At 33.7% G+C, this 17,139-nt stretch overlaps 2 protein-coding genes across 2 annotated transcripts; one reads left to right on the top strand and one right to left on the bottom strand.

Moving 5' to 3' along the window:
- Nucleotides 1-963: 963 nt before the first annotated feature.
- On the top strand, nucleotides 964-7,918 carry LOC114931650 (RUN domain-containing protein 1). Its single transcript, XM_029303779.2, has 10 exons — nucleotides 964-1,029; nucleotides 1,158-1,366; nucleotides 2,021-2,114; nucleotides 2,208-2,375; nucleotides 3,367-3,547; nucleotides 3,638-3,732; nucleotides 4,291-5,145; nucleotides 5,598-5,695; nucleotides 5,861-5,955; nucleotides 6,027-7,918. The coding sequence occupies exons 1-10, from the start codon at nucleotides 1,027-1,029 to the stop codon at nucleotides 6,131-6,133; spliced, it is 1,905 nt and encodes a 634-aa protein (XP_029159612.2). The 5' UTR covers nucleotides 964-1,026; the 3' UTR covers nucleotides 6,134-7,918.
- Nucleotides 7,919-7,983: 65 nt separating this feature from the next.
- On the bottom strand, nucleotides 7,984-16,587 carry Nrk (Neurospecific receptor kinase). The gene is made up of 8 exons (XM_029303778.2): nucleotides 16,069-16,587; nucleotides 15,585-15,775; nucleotides 15,061-15,322; nucleotides 14,688-14,930; nucleotides 14,146-14,330; nucleotides 13,422-14,070; nucleotides 11,726-12,104; nucleotides 7,984-10,782 (listed from the first exon to the last, which is right to left on the bottom strand). Exons 1-7 carry the CDS (start codon nucleotides 16,130-16,132, stop codon nucleotides 11,740-11,742), a joined length of 1,959 nt encoding a protein of 652 aa, XP_029159611.1. The 5' UTR covers nucleotides 16,133-16,587; the 3' UTR covers nucleotides 7,984-10,782; nucleotides 11,726-11,739.
- Nucleotides 16,588-17,139: the final 552 nt, after the last annotated feature.

Genomic DNA, 17,139 nt, shown 5'->3' with positions numbered 1-17,139 from the left:
CTTCTACATTTTATATACTTCCGTACTTTTACATTTTTTATACTTCTGCACTTCTACACTTCCTATACTTCTACACTTTCTATACTTCTGCACTTCTACACTTTCTATACTTCCGTACTTCTACACTTTCTATACTTCTGCACGTCTCTACTTTCTATACTTCTGTATCTCTACACTTTCTATACTTTCTGTATCTCTACACTATCTATACTTCTGCACTTCTACACTTACTATACTTCTGCACCTCTACACTGTTTATACTTCTGCAGCTTTACATTTACTATACTTCTGTCTCTATCTCTATAATTACTATACTTTTACATCTCTACACTTACTATACTTCCGCAATTCTACACTGTCTATACTTATGCAGCTCTACATTTACTATACTTCTGCACCTCTATAATTACTATACTTTTGCACCTCTACACTTACTATACTTCCGCACCTCTACACTGTCTATACTTCTGTAACTCTACATTAACTATACTTCTGTACCTCTACACTATTTATACTTCTGTACCTCTATAATTACTATACTTTTGCACCTCTACGCTTACTATACTTCCGCACCTCTACACTTTCTATATTTCTGCAGCTCTACACTTACTATACTTCTGCACCTTTACACTTTCTATACTTCTGCACTTTAGAAATTTCTAATTTTTTTTCTATCTCTCTCTCCTATTGTTTAATATCTAAATAATATATATATATATATGTATAACAATATTTTTCATTAAAATAGTGACACTTAACATTACTGCGCATGCTCTTCGAACCACGACTTTCCCATCCCGCGTCCATTCTCTCCCTTGTCTTATGATCTATGGAGCACTTCGTCTTTGACGTCTGTGGCGTCACGGCTGTACACGTGCGCAGCTGATCAATTAACGATGATTTAGATATCGGAAAAAAGGGAGAAAGGGAGAGAAAAAGAGGAGAGTCCGCAATCTCTGAGAAGTCCCCGGATCGCCTGCGTGCGAGTGACAGTCGTCGCGATAACGTCGGGAGCCGCGAGCTGTCATGGTACGTAAACAATCACGCACAGACGTATCGCCAGCTGTCATCTGGCGATCCCAGAGAATATACGCGCGAGGAATCGTACAGATCGATATTAATATGTTTCTCTCGTATATTAATGCGCGTTCCCCCAGGAGACGGCCGATCAGCTGACGAGCGACAAGGAGACCGCGGACGGGGTACGGCGGGGTACGTCGCGGGCCCTCTGCGAGAGCGACGAGATCGAGAACTCGGACGAGAGCAGCGAGAGCAGACCCTCCGGGGAGAGATGGGCTCCGGTGGGCGCCAACGACGGCGACGAGTTCGGGGACGAGTACAAATACGTCAACGCCAATGTCGAGGAGTGCGTTTCTTTCTTCTGCTTCAACTATAATTAATTATACAGGGTGATCTGCAAAAACATTTGAACAACTTGTTCAAGAGATCGTTTTAAGTAAAAAATGTTGGAGCAACAAAATTGGTCGCATCTCAATTAGTTGTAGAACTATGAGAGATCAATGTTTTATTGATGCAATGATAAATGATAAAAATATTTAGTTGCCATATGCTAAAAATGAAACATTTTATTTATGAATTAATTATTATTGTTGGAAAATCTTTATTTCAAATATAATAACTTGTAACAGGGTAATCCTTAATGAGTGTAAAAAACTTGAATAGCTTGTTTGAGAAATTATTTTGATTAAAAAATGTTATATCTACAAAAATCTTATTTTAATTATTTAATATAAAAGTATGAGAAATTAGAATTTTTAAACTATGCGTTAATAAAACAAAACATTCTATTTATAAATTAACAATAGATAAATTAGCCACCTATTTTTGAAAACGTCCTGTATATATGTTAATATTATTTTTACATATTACAATATATTATATTTCTTCTATTTTATCACATTATTATGTAAACTTGCGATTAAAAATGTAAATGGAAGATAAAGCTTATCCAAAAGAGCGCACATTAGACAGATTACATAATTCTCTCTTGTGTTTCCAGTCTTACGTACGATATGGAAAGGGTGAAGATGCTGGAGGAGGAACAGGAGATGTTGAACTCATCTTTGATAGCACTAACCACTCACTTTGCTCAGGTACAAGGATCTAATTATTATATTCATCCACAATTATACTTACTTAATTGTCCTTCTTCTCACATATTGCTTAATGAAAACTCCCTTGCGCAGGTTCAGTTTCGTCTACGGCAGATCGTGGACGCGCCAGCCAGCGAGAAGGAAACACTGCTCAAAGAGTTGGAGGAATTCGCATTTAGGGGAATACCGGATGTACCCAATAGTTTATTGTTAGAGAGCAGATCTATCACGCCGATCTCTCCCGTAGCCTGTGATCGAAGTGTAAGAATCACAGAGAGCACATTTTCTACATTTTTCTCAGCGTAGACGACTTTTCTGCAATATTTTCATCGATAGACCTGCAACGTTGATTTCTCTATCGCTTTGTTTAGCAACTTCGTTTTTATCGCTTTGATGGATAGCTTTATTTGTATCTAGTCATTTTTTCCTTTTTATATTTTTACTTCTATTTCGTATTTTTATTATAGTTTGCCATTTTTGTTTTGCATTTCATTTATTTATGTGAAATTTGAATTCATATTTATGTTTAATATCTCTATTTTCTATTCTTTGAATATCTGAATGTGCAATATATAATTTTTACTATTTTTTTATATTGTATTTTTACATCTATCTTTTATTTATTATATTTTATGTCATTTTTATTTTAAATTATTCCATTTATGCAAGATGTGAATTTATATTTATTTTTAATACCAATGTTTTTTTGTTCTTTTGATATATGCATAGTAAACATTATATATTATATATGTTTACTATATTTTTATATCTATTTCTTATTTATTATATTTCATGTATTTTTTCTGTTTTTCATTCTATTTATTTATATAAGATATGAACTTATTGTTATATTTTATGCTTGTGTTGTGTTTTTATTTTTTTAATTATTGTCTCCAAATGCGTAATAAAATTTTGCCATGTATTTTTCTTTCGTTTATCCACTTTATTTACACATCCAGACACATCCAATCCTTCTCTACGTATCATTAATTTAAACTGTTGTAGATGAAAACATGCTTAAATGCCTGTTATAATTTTCTATATTTTTTTCTTGGTTACAATTTACAGCACTGATGAGAAAGTTGTAGATGAAAACATGCTTAAATGCCTGTTATAATTTTCTATATTTTTTTCTTGGTTACAATTTACAGCACTGATGAGAAAATGTTTTGTATATTTTTTTTTAATGTTTGCAGTTATTTAATATCACCTGATTTTTTTCGCATCTAATAAATATAATATGTGGCTGTAGGTGACTGATGTAATTACTGATGCGGAAGTAGAGTCTAAGATGGCATTGCAGAGAACGAAGCAGAGAGAACTGATAAGTCAATTGAAGTCTCAGTTGGAGGACCTCGAAAAGTATGCTTACGAAACCGGTGACGCCGATCTACCCCAAAGCGTCATCCTCGAGAGGCAAAATATCATAATTAGTATGTTTTAAGACATTTTCATCAAAACTATATTGTTATCATAGATGTATCAAAAGAGGAAACGAAATCATCATAAAACTATGCTCGCAGGTCACTTGAAAGAGAAGCTGAACTTCGACGTCGACGACCTGTGCAAGTTGCCAGCGGATGATCTCAGGTGGCAAGTCGATTACGCCATAAGTCAAGTACGTGAAACTTGGAAAAACATTGCCATGCTTAGAATGTTAATGATGACCTTGACTTTGACCCAAGGTCAAATTTAAAGATCATTTCAAGATCAATTTAATTTTGTTAATTCTCCATTTTTTATTGCATATATTCTTGTAGTTTATTATCTCAACAGCTTTCCAAAACACTATACTAAAACATTTTTTATCCAGTACTTTTTGAGTTATAAAGGTTTGGAGTTAACAATTTTTTTACATCAAATATTATAAAATATCTTGTAAAATTTTTGGTCATCATACCTTAATACTTTTATGCACGGAATAATGAGAATAATCAATTGGTGTAAAGAAAACACATAGTTGCTTTAAAAAAGAGTATTTTGGAAAACTCCAGAGATAAGCTATAAGAATGTGCAATGAAAAATAGGGTGTTTTATTTAAAAAATAAAGTTGACCTTGAAATGACCTCTAAATTTGATCCCTAGCTCAAAGTCAAGGTCACCATATAAAGTGCGCTTTATTTGGAGCCCTACAACTTTTGTATTTAACATTATTTCATAGCATCACTATTTTCAGATCGTCAGCCCGTTGAAGATGAAGGAGCAACTCGTCTGCCAGTTGAAGACCCAGGTGGCCGACCTGGAGCGCTTCATTAACTACCTCCAAGGCGAGGTCAGTACGGAGACCTTAGCTTGCACGTGCGCGTGTCCGGTTCACGCGGGTGGTTCCGGTGCCTCGTCGACCTCGTACAACTCGAAACGGCGCTTCGACCGAGGACGAGGGTCAGCCGTCGAAGATGACGTAAACCGCACCAGGACTTTGAACACCGTGCGGAAGGTGGTCGCGCTCCTGCACATGTTCCTGATGTCGCAGCTGGGCTGCGGCAGCGAGAGGGTGCGGCGTAACTTCGGGATGAAGAGGAACCCGGTGCATAGTTGGCGCGATCTGCGCACCAGGCTGGACATCGCCGTCGAGCACGTCCTGGAGACGCTCGCGGAGATGTCGCAGCGGCGGGACCAGCATCGCCAGCAGCATCCCGACGACGAGGAGGACGACGACGACGACGACGACGACGACGACGACGTCGTCGTCGATGACGAGAACGATTACACGTCCGACTCGGACACGGCGTCCCACGCCAGCGCGAGGCTCACCTCCGCGGTGAGGAAGCACCTCGCCGTCTCCGTCAGGGATCTCGTCCAGCACGGCCTGACCGCGGACGTGACGCGCTCCGGATCCAGCGTCGTCCCGTTCGTCGGCTGCTTCCCCCAGCGCGACGTCACCTCGGCGAACTTCATGCACGTCTGGGAACTGATACTGAAGTACTACGAGATCAAGAACGGCCAACGTTACAACTCCAGTCCCGCGCAGAAGCTGTCGCAGAGCTTCAACCTCGACCTCGCCGCGGGCAGGATAGCCTCCTCGAAGCAGGTGTTTACGTTATAAAAGATATATATGCAGGATGTTTATGTTAATATATACATACATATTATATATTAATATTATTTGTATAAATTAATATTTATATTAAATTTATATTATATTTTATATATATTTATTATATATAAAATATATTTATTATATTTATTATATATAAAATATAATATTTAATATATATATATATATATAATATTTATATATTTTAATATGTACATATATTATACCAAGTAGTAAACTGACGTCATTAAACGTCAAAATGACGTCATTTTGATGTTTATGACGTCAATTTGTTACCTCAGATATAATATTTATTGTATAATATCTACATGTAATATATTTATATATATAATATGTATGTGTATAATATGCTTAATATTTATCTTTTATATATATATATATATATATATATATATATATTTATATATCTTTATGTATCTTTTTAGAGTTTATTGACGACTATAGGTAACATTATCGCCTCCCACAGTCCGTACAAGAGAAGTTACGATTCGCACTTTAAGGCGTTTGTATGTGCGGCTTTGAAGTGAGTAATAACGTCATACTTATTAATTAAAGCTATTGATTATAGTTATTATACCTTTTATAGCTATAATAAATAACTATAATTGCTATCTGCTAATAAATAATAGCTATAATTAATTATAACTATTAGTACAATTTTTATTAAAATTAATTGTTGTTTTTTTAGTGCGAATAAACTGGTGACATGGCTAAAGTTGATCTTGCAATGCCAATATCTTTTGGAAAATTATTATCTCTCGTGGAGTTACGTCGTAAAGACAGGTATGTGTGCGAAGATTTGATAAATCAAAAACGATGAGTGATATATCTGACCTGGGAAAAAAAACTTTCAGGTTTCCAGGACGCGTTTCACACCTTGGACCGCCTTACCAGTTACAAGTTCAACTTGCCAGTGGACCTGGCTGTGCGACAGTTTCAGAACATAAAGGACGCATTTTGATTGTACAATCTCACCGTTAATATTTCATGCAAATGACAATGTAGGACGTAGACCTTATACATACATGTATCTTCCGTAAACACAAAAGCTATAAGACGAGAAATTGTGAAAACGCGAGCGATAAAAGTGTACAAGGCGAGTCACTGGAAATAGAATATACAGGGTGTCCTATAGGAAATTGCTGAAACTAATCAATTGTCATTTTTTAATACATACAATTATTGAGAAAACAAAAATTGTGTTGAAAAGAGGAAAGTCTACAGTTTTAACGGATATAAATAAAATGTTTGTGTACTAGTTTATTTTATTGAAAAAAGTGATGACAATCACATATGTAAGCTAAAGATTAATATTTTTTAAGTGCGTACCCATTTGAATTTGTACAAAATTCTGTTCTTTTACGAAAACTCGTAAAAAACTTTTTCTAACATGTCATTTTTAATGTTATTGACGATTCTTTTAATAGTTGCTATTAAATCTGACATTGTTGAAAATATTTATCATTAGTTTATATGATTTTATGTGATTATTAGCATTTTTTTCATTATTTTTTATCAATAAAACAAACTGGTATACAAACATTTTATTTATATCCATTAAAAACTGCAGACTTTCCTCTTTCCAACATAATTTTTGTTTTCTCAATAACTGCATGCATTAAAAAATGACAGCTAATTAGCTTCAGTAATTTCTTATTGGACATCCTGTACAAAAAGATGTCTGTGGAACGCAAATTAGATAAAGGTAGATACAACAGAGATATAATTATTTCCCTTTCAATAGAAATTATTATTCCTATTTAATGTGTAATTGTAAAAATGTTAAAAATCATCCAAATTGTACTCTATATAATTTCTTTCGCACCTCTAGTCTAAGGACACTTTTATTTCCAGTGACTCGCGCTATATATAAGACTCTCAAAGTATCGATATAACTGAAACGTTCCTTTTCTTAGTCCCTAAGTGTTCAGTATATATTAAACGCATATATAGAGTTGAATTTGCAATAACTATTAGGCGTAATAATGATTTTACCTTTAATGAGGTATTCGCAGCAGTATTCGTATAGATCAGTTGTGAATGTACAAACTCGTTTCCTGGTTTTCGCTTATATAGGACGATGATAGAGTTTACGAGTGTTGAAAAAAATTTTATGATTAAAATCTACATATCTGTCGAGATATTTTTCTGTTCGCAAAATGGGAAATTGTGAGCGCGAGGCGTGTTAAAGATACAAGAACTGAATTGAGCAAAGCTAGTCACTTCGAGAAATAATCATTCCATATTTTGCACATTTCATGCTAGGTATCACGCATAAGAAAGATATAAATATATACCAAAGATGTTAATATCATGAGATCGTGACTAGAAACTTGTTGCACTGAACACGTTTATATCATATATAAGACGTTTTATGTATATCTACACTCATAAATTAGTATAAGAAAAATGATATATATAGATGTTGTATAGACTTTTTATAAATTATTGTTACAAAAAAGGTTTAGTCCCTAAAGTCCAGACCTTTTGTGTAAAAACACTGAATTTATAAAGAGTCTGCAACATATGTGTATAAGATATATATAATATATATCTTACAAAAATATAAGTAAGATGCAAATCAAGTCTGCTTTTTATAAAACTGGTGAATTATTTTAAATTAGTTCCACATAGTTATAATGAAACGAATATATAGATAACAAAAATATATGCAAAAGATAACAAAGATTACAATGTAAAGACGTAGTTGTTATGTATAATAATACAGTTCTCTGATTGACACAAATTAGCATGTTTTAGACATTTAATATAACATACACATAATCGAGAAAGTGAAGAATAACCCAAAAGTAATATGAAATTGGTTGTTTATTCCTTTCCGTCAAGGTTGTACATCGGGTAAGAATCTCGTACTTATTCCCTCAAGGTGTTCGTGGTACAATTATATCGATTATTGGATATTTTCAGCGTGATACAATTGGAAAATCTACAACAACGGAAAGAGCGATCGAGAAAAACGGTACAATCGGTACTGTATACACTGTATAGAAATAGTATAAACGGTATTGTCAGCGGTACAGATTCGTGAGACACGATTTATCGATTATTTACAAAGATCACACTACACCGATTGTTCGTTGGAAGAATTTCGCACATTGCGTCGTTGAGCTTTTGTCGCTGTATTTCGCAGAATCGAGGATACTTTCCAGAAACGGATCACAATCATACACTTTGTGACACAATGTCGACTAGAACACTTATTTTTGCTTACTTTTACTTTTTCTACCGCTAGAGGGCAGGGCAGTCGCTTTTCAGTCTTGTATAGAAAAAAATGATAGCAAATAATTGACTTGTTGATAGAAAAAAACATTGTGTCACACTATGTACATCGCTGGAAAGTACTTATTAATATAAAATGGAAGAGCGTCGATGGAGAAACTTATTTCCGAGACAATCTTTATAAATCCACATTGAAAAACAAGAGACAAAAAATTCACAGCGATTCTTAGTAACGCGTGATCATCTATTTTTCAAAAAGATATGGATTTGGGAAATTCTTTTGCGATCGGAAATAAACTCTCCTCGATTTTTTTACAGATGACATTTTTCAGGATGGTAAAAATGGCGAAAATCTTTTTCTTCTCTGAATACAATCAATCGGATATACGCGAATGCAAAAATAAATCGACGAGATCGAAGAAGTGCACGTAGTCCTACTGCATACTCTTACACGCTGAATTATAAGATATTGTAAGGAAATAAGTAAGAAAACAAGAAGAGATCATTATACACGCAACACCTATAGCGCATGTGAATACGATTCCCCCGTAGTATAGGCGCAACAATAACACATTTACTGGAATGTAATTGTGGCAGTGATGAAAAACGGCTAGTGTCATCGATTCAGTCATCGGATTCTCAGTCTCCGGTGTGTTTCGTTAAAATTACAACAAGTCGAAACGAAACAAGCGAACTTATCCTTCCTAACAAGGTGAGTTAGCGAGTCGAAGGTCGCGAACTTAATAAATTAAGGGACAACCAAATAACGCGAATTAGCCTTTTCCATAGGGTATTTACCCATATACCCTACATCGTATGCACACATAAAAATCCTAGAATGCGAATTTTTCTTTACGCATTAAACACGATTAGCGAATTAGAAAAACGCAATTTAAAAAAGAGATATTTAACGCGACCGACGTGTGAAGAATAACTTAATTCAAAATTATTATACAAGAAAATTATTCTAGCAAAATAGCCGGCTTATGTATATATATATATATCAGTAGAAGAGACGCGTTTTTTTCTTTAATTTACAACAATCTTTCGGTGTACACTCACTTAATAATGATTCGCTTAACATTCCTCTTCTTCATAATTCTTATAATTTTTCGGCACACTTAATATAGGTTTCATTTATGTCTTTTTTTTCTTAGTACAGCAAACGATCTAACAACCTAACACACGTCTAACAATCAAGGAGCCTCTAGATATAACGTCGCTAAATGCGCTTTTATAGCCACACCGCATTTATATTATTATTTGTACAGATTCGAGTTATGCTTTGCTTGTAAAAGCGTTACTTGAATCCGAAATTAGAGCTGCCACCTTGACACTTCGCTGTCTGAAGACTATAGGCCCGAGAGTGGAGAAGAAAATATGCACAAGTGTAATAGTGAGTGCAAACGCGAAAAACTCGTTGTTAAAACTCATCCATTTTCTTATATAAAGTACGTATAAAACAAATCTTCGATATATCTCTAATGATGAAAAAAACGCGGAACAATTCGCGCAAAATATTTTCAAAATATTATATAAAATTGTCACAAAATTAACAAATCAAGCATAATATCTGACAAATTTTTTCTCCACCTATATAAATGTTTCACTTTTTAAGGAAAGATAATTCTAGACGACTTTTCAAATTTTATGAATTAATTTAACTAATTAACAAACATAAAACTTACTCAACAAAGACGTAAAAATATTATTTTACAAAAAGCACAATATTTTTTAAAAATAAATTATTATTTTTAAATAAATTAATTTTTTAAATAAATTAAAAAGAGAAGAAAATAGCGTAAAAATCTCTTTCCCAAATTTTTGTACAAATTACACTCGAAACAGTTTTGATTAAAAAAGCAATAAATAGAAAAATATAAATATTAAATTGTAAAATTGTCATTCGTAAAAATTGATTACAAATTAAAATTACACATCGACACATACACACACGAGAATCCATATATTATATATATATATATTTATATTTATATTTTACTATACGAACCGGAGATAAAGAAAAGCTAAATCTCCGGAATTTCCGATTTCGAGAAAATCGGAAAAATGGCAGCTCTAATTGGATAATCGGAAGCTAATTGAACAGTGATTAGAAACGAGCGTCAATCTTCTTTGAGTTAGCACGTTATTCGAAAGATGGAACTTTTCTTTCGGATATCGTGCCAAGTGGAAAGTGTAAAAGAGCAATACTATATGTCCCCCGTCCTCCTGAACCAGGGACAAACATCCACAATTTAGAAGACGAAGAGAAGTTTCAACGCAACGTCGCGTTTTTATTTTATACATTGGTCCTTTTCCGACTTCTCGCGACTGATAAGCGGATGATCTCCGATATCGAGGTGAATCCAACTATAAAAAGGCAGGCAGGCATTTTACATCACACGCATGATACACAATACAGACTTAATTACCTGGAAATGTATAATTAAGTAAGTAGATACACATACAACGTGATATCTCTCCCCCTTTCCCTTATTCTTAATTAATTCATCACACAGCGTGAAATTCGACCCAGGAAGATAATGTTATCTGGCATGTAAATATAACTTTATTAGTTTCACAGAATTTTATATGTATATTACTATATCATATTTTTTCTAAAAGATTTCCAAAAGAAAAGTGATAATTTTGAATTTTAATTAAAGTCATTTTTCAAGGTCATTTTTTAATGAAATTATTCTATTTTTTTTTTCAACCATATTTAGCTGTATAATTAAAATAAAATATCCTATGTGTATTTTGTTGAAACACAAATCTAAATTTTTGGTCAATTTATTGAGGACTCCTTGGTATTCACTGCAGCCATGTTAAATTGTGACATTAGAGGCGAAATAATATTACATTAGAAATATTTTGATGAAACACAACTTCCTTTTCCCTTTATAATCGATCAACAACTGTAAAATGACTGTGATATGAGGCTCCATTATTTTACAATTATTTTACAGTTATTGATTGACTGTTAAGGAAAAAAAAAACCAATTTCTCGAGTATTTTAAAAGTGTACTAAAACCATCTAAAGTTATGTTTCATCAAAATATCTTTCTCTTTAAAAATGGTACGCAAAAATCTTTAGCGTGCATCTTCTGACGTCACAATCTTACATGGAGGCAGCGAGTATCAGAGCTTTAAAGACAGTTAGAGCAAAAACTCGCAAGACAGTTTCTCGAACCGGATGCAAAATATTGCAAATATTTTTTCACATAATGATAGAATGTATTCGTCCTCCTGCGAATATTTCACGCTGCGCGCGCGATTGTGGAAAAAGAAAAAAAATCGAATCGACTATTACCGTCATTATTAAATTCACACTCGAATGCGTAGCGGGACGCTGTCGGATTTGCACTCGGCCTCCAATTCCTGCCTGATGCCGTCGAGAGTCTGATAAATGGTGCGAAACGTGGGCCGGTCGGACGGTCGCCTGTTCCAGCAGAGTTTCATCAGATCGTAAATCGATTGCGGCGTATTGTCCGGGCATCGCAGCACGTTGCCCTCCTTGATGTACTTGACCACCTCCTCGTGGGTCATCCCGTAATACGGTTGCAGCGCGAAGCTGAAGATCTCCCACAGACACACGGCGAACGCCCACACGTCCGACTCGACGGTGTACTTGTTGTAAAGTATACTCTCCAGAGGCATCCATCTCACTGGGATGGCGTCTTGCTCGTCCCCTGTGTTTTTAGAGTATTAGTACAAGGTGAATATCACTGTTCAACGAGAAAAAAAATTAATCAGAACCAGACTGGTTGGTTCTTAAGTTTTTTGGATGCTGAAGACGAATCCAAATTATTCCATCATGGTACAATTGTGAAAAATTTTTAATTAAAGTTGCAAAACAGGCTTTGTTATACAGGGTGTTCCATAGGAAATTATTGAAACTAATCAGTTGTCATTTTTTAATGCATGCAGTTATTGAGAAAACAAAAATTGTGTTGAAAAGAGGAAAGTCCACAGTTTTTAATGGATATAAATAAAATGTTTGTATAGCAGTTTATTTATTTAGAAAAAGTAATGAAAAAGTGCTAATAATCACATATGTAACCTAATGATAAATATTTTTAAAGTGCTCACTCATTTGAATTTGTACAAAATTCTGTTCTTTTACGAAAACTCGTAAAAAACTTTTTCTAACATGTCATTTTTAATGTTATTGACGATTCTTTTAATAGCTGCTATTAAATCTGACACTGTTGAAAATATTTATCATTAGTTTATATGATTTTATGTGACTATTAGCACTTTTTTCATTATTTTTTATCAATAAAACAAACTGGTATACAAACATTTTATTTATATCCATTAAAAACTGCAGACTTTTCTCTTTCCAACACAATTTTTGTTTTCCCAATAACTACATGCATTAAGAAATCATGGTCAATAAGATATGGTTAAATGGAATGTATTGTTTGGAAGTTAGCTGTGACTTAGGTCACTGATGATTTGCCAAATAAATTTCAATTATGTTTATTTAATCTTAAAGGTTTTTTAGATCACTGAATATGAATCCAGTGTCAAAATTGTCAAATTCCAAATGGTGGATTTATGTAAAAAACGCATTTTTTAAATTTGGATCCCCATATTGAGTATCATTTTTAAAATGTTGGCATTGAATTTATTCAGTGACCTAAAAATCCTTAAAAGCTATTTAGTAAATCGTTAATGATTTAATTATAAGTCGCAGTTAACACTTCTGCAATACAATTCATATTTAGTCATGAATATCTTATTATCCATAACCGACACCAAAAAATTCCTTTGACGTTATTGAACGCCAAATTAATGTCTAATGACGTCATTTGACGTCAAAATGACTTTATTTTGACTTTCCATAACATCAATTTGCTACTTGGGATGATATGACCGAGATAATAGAGATTGTAGAAACTACTTAAAAAGTTCCAATAGACCTATTTCTTCTAGATTCTTTTAATACACCTTCTTCTAGGTCTATTGAACAATAATAGCAATACAAGAGCGAGAAAAACAACCTTTATAATAATCCTGCAGGTAAATCTTCTGTGACAAACCGAAGTCTGCGATCTTGACAATCATCTGATCGTTGATCAGGCAGTTGCGCGTCGCCAGGTCGCGATGGACAAATTTCCGGTCGGACAGGTACACCATACCGGATGCTACTTGCAGGGCGATGTTGATGAGGTCCATGTGCGAGAGCCGCGAGGGCTCGACCCCCGCGGGGCCGTTGTCGTCCGCGCTTGGCACCCGAATGACGTAATTGCTGGGCGAGCAGGAGCGCAGGAACTCGTTCAGATCGCCCCGGCCCATATACTCGAACAACAGGCACATCGGCCGACCCAGGGCGCAGACGCCCAGGAGCTTCACGATGTTCGGGTGATCGAACTCGGCGAGGAGACACGCCTCTCGCTCAAAGTCCCGCAGCAGATCATCCGACGCCTCCTCCTTCAGCATCTTCACAGCGACGTTCGTGAATTCCTCACCCGCGATTAATCCCGGCGCTTTCGCCTGGAACACGCGACCGAACGCGCCCTGACCCAGGTCCCGCACGTAAATGATGTTGTTCCGGGGAAACTCCAGTTTCTCCAACTTCGGGTTCAGCTGCGCGCTCGTCTTGTGATACGCCTCGTTGTTCGGCAGTTTATCCAAATCTATGTTTACGTCCTGCGATAAAAAAAAATGTTAGAATATAGGTCGTATTAAATATAAAAAGAGAAATATTTGTTAGTAAGCGTATACCTGATTTTCAGTCGGATTGTAGCCTCGATGACGCTTGTGCAGTCTTTGGCTCAGGATAATAGATAGTAATGCACTGGCTACAATTACAAAACCCAATGCTGATAGTATAAGCACCAGTGTGTTACTAAATAGAGCATCCATCATTATGTCTTTGGATTCAATCTCCACTTTAGTTGTAACGTTATCTGAACAAAGATATTTTGGATCATTATAAAATAAAATCACTACTATTTATTGTATTGGAAAAAAGGGAGAGATATTAATTCATAAAGATATTCATAGAATACATGTACATTTTATAAGTAAATAAAAAAGTTTTTAAATATTATATATATATATATATATATATATAAACAAAAACTAAAATATTATAAATATTATAAAATATAATATAAAATATTATATATATAAATATTAAAATATAAAACTTAAATTACTATTCCTAAAAAATTGAATTTCCCAACTTATTACTCCTGGAATGTTCTGTTACTTGAATGGTTCTAAATGGATAAAAATGGTTCTTGTAATATTTTGATACTCACCACATACAGGAATATCGCAATGCTGCCAGCGTATCGAAGGATCAGTGGTGAAGCACCACGGCACTGGTTCGTCGCCGCCGGCGTTTCTGCAATAATTCTCACTGTATCGAATCTGCGGGAAAACATCGGGCGGCTTATCGTGACTGTGCGGCACCTGCACGCTCCACGATTGGCAGTCTAATCCGTATTTCGTCTTGTTGACCTTTCCCATGTAGAATCTACCATTGCCTCTGATGCAATCATCTATGAAAATAGATACATTGTATGAAAAATAAAAATTAGGTACCTTATACTTTCCATATAATTAGTCTTTATTTATATATATAATTATATATGCCACTATTATATTTTCAAGAGCTACGAAACAACTTACAGGTAACAACTTCTTCGTCCATGTCGGTGAGATGAACGTGGGAGCAGGTAGGGACGTCCTTGTTCACTTTGGGCAGACTTTCGCATTCTGGCAATACAAAGTGGCCGCGTGAACGAATGTATATATCCCTCTGTTTGTTGTCTTCGATGATTGCCCAGTCGTTGAAACAGAATTGCTGTCGTACTGCCATGCAATCCTCGTAGCATAATGGTAGGCCTATCGATTCGTGGCACAGCGGAAACGCATACATGCAGAGCATTTTCTGCAATAAAATAGAAATAGTAATTATATTTAAAAAAGCTTATGGATGTAAATATATTACTTAATATATTAAGTATTTATTACAAGCTTATATATGTATTATATATATTTAAGTATATATTATAAACTTATATAATTAATATATTAAATATAATATATAAATAAATATAAGAGTAATAATATAAAATGTAATATATAAATATATATATATATATATATATATATATATATAAACATAAATATATAATTTTAAGGTATCACACTTCTGCTGCTGAACGACATGGCTCCAGAAGTGTCTCTATCAGTTCCTCCCAGAGATTCGATGTAATCTTCTCGTTCAACCATCCTCCAGGATTATCATTGGAATCATTAAACCAGACTTTCCCTATTCCAGTGAGATATTTCTTGCAGATCTTGCCGCTGTAGGGTGCACAGTAGCCCTGCGACTCTGGCTCTGATAGAAAGCACAATTATATTTATAAAATATATATATATATTCACATATTCATATATATATATATTCACATTTTAAATATATTAGAAAAAATATACTTTAACATAATTTAAATATATTTGAAAAAAATATTTTAAATATGTTTGAGAAAAATATATTAAATATATTTGAAAAAATATTTTAAACATATTTGAAAAAAACATATTAAATATATTTGAAAAACATATTTTACATGTCAAATAAATTTGAAAAAAATTCTTTTTTTTTCAATGCAATACAATAATAATACGTACTTGCTTGTATGGCAGTGAAGCGCAGAAATATCGCTAGCGAAAAAATGACGGCCCAAAACACCATTATTTACATTCATCTATATATACATACATATATACACACATGTGTATATTTATTTATTTATATATATGTAACTCTCTATATGTATATATATATATATAATATATATATATATATAAGCCGTTGTAAAATAATGTGAATGCCGAGGAAGGCTCACATGTTCGATGAGCAAAACCGTTGATTCACGAAAGTTTCCACCCTTCTTTGGCTCCCTTCAGCGATTACATCGAGGTATTCTAACAAGAGACGCGATATATTTCGTGTATCCTCCGCGAAACGATTTATCGTCCCGTTCCATAACGAACGACGTAATTAATCACACACATGAGACTCTCTTACTCGATGATTCTTGATTATAATAGATATACTTGCAATTTTTATTGATACTTGTATTCGGCGGCGCCGATCGGGTCAGTATATCATGGCGATAACCGTTTTAATTTAGAGGTTATGGTGGTGCCAGCCATAGACAATGCAAGAATATAGATAGCCAACTCTTATTTCAATTCAAAATAGCGTTTTAAGCGCCATCTGGGCAAATTAAAAAAAAATTTTGATATTAAAAATTTTTTTTTAATTTAAATTAAAATTTAAAAAATTTTTTCAAAATTTAAATTAAAACATTTCTCTAAAATTTAAATTTAAAAAACTTAAAATTTAAATATAATTTTTTTTAAATTTAAATTAAAATAATTTTTTTTAATTTAATTTAAAAAAATTTAGAAATACAGAATTAACATATGCAGCAATTATATTATAATATAAAAAATGAAAAATCGCACAAATACACAGAAAAAATAGCAAATGTCAAGTCAGAAATCTAATAATAAAAATCAAATTATTTAAATTCAATTGTATTTATTTATTATAACATTTATTATTAAAACAACTATAATTTTTCAAGAATAATACATACAATTTTTTGAAAAGAATATTGCAAAATAAAATTGAGGCATAGAAATGTCATGGCGCGCCTATTTCTACTTGCGCGCGCACGCGCGCTGTCACTA

This window comes from Nylanderia fulva, unplaced genomic scaffold (genome assembly GCF_048542155.1).
Source record: "Nylanderia fulva isolate GAGA-0341 unplaced genomic scaffold, ASM4854215v1 Scaffold80, whole genome shotgun sequence".
Lineage (NCBI taxonomy): Eukaryota > Metazoa > Arthropoda > Insecta > Hymenoptera > Formicidae > Nylanderia > Nylanderia fulva.
This window is presented reverse-complemented; position numbering and strand designations above follow the sequence as displayed.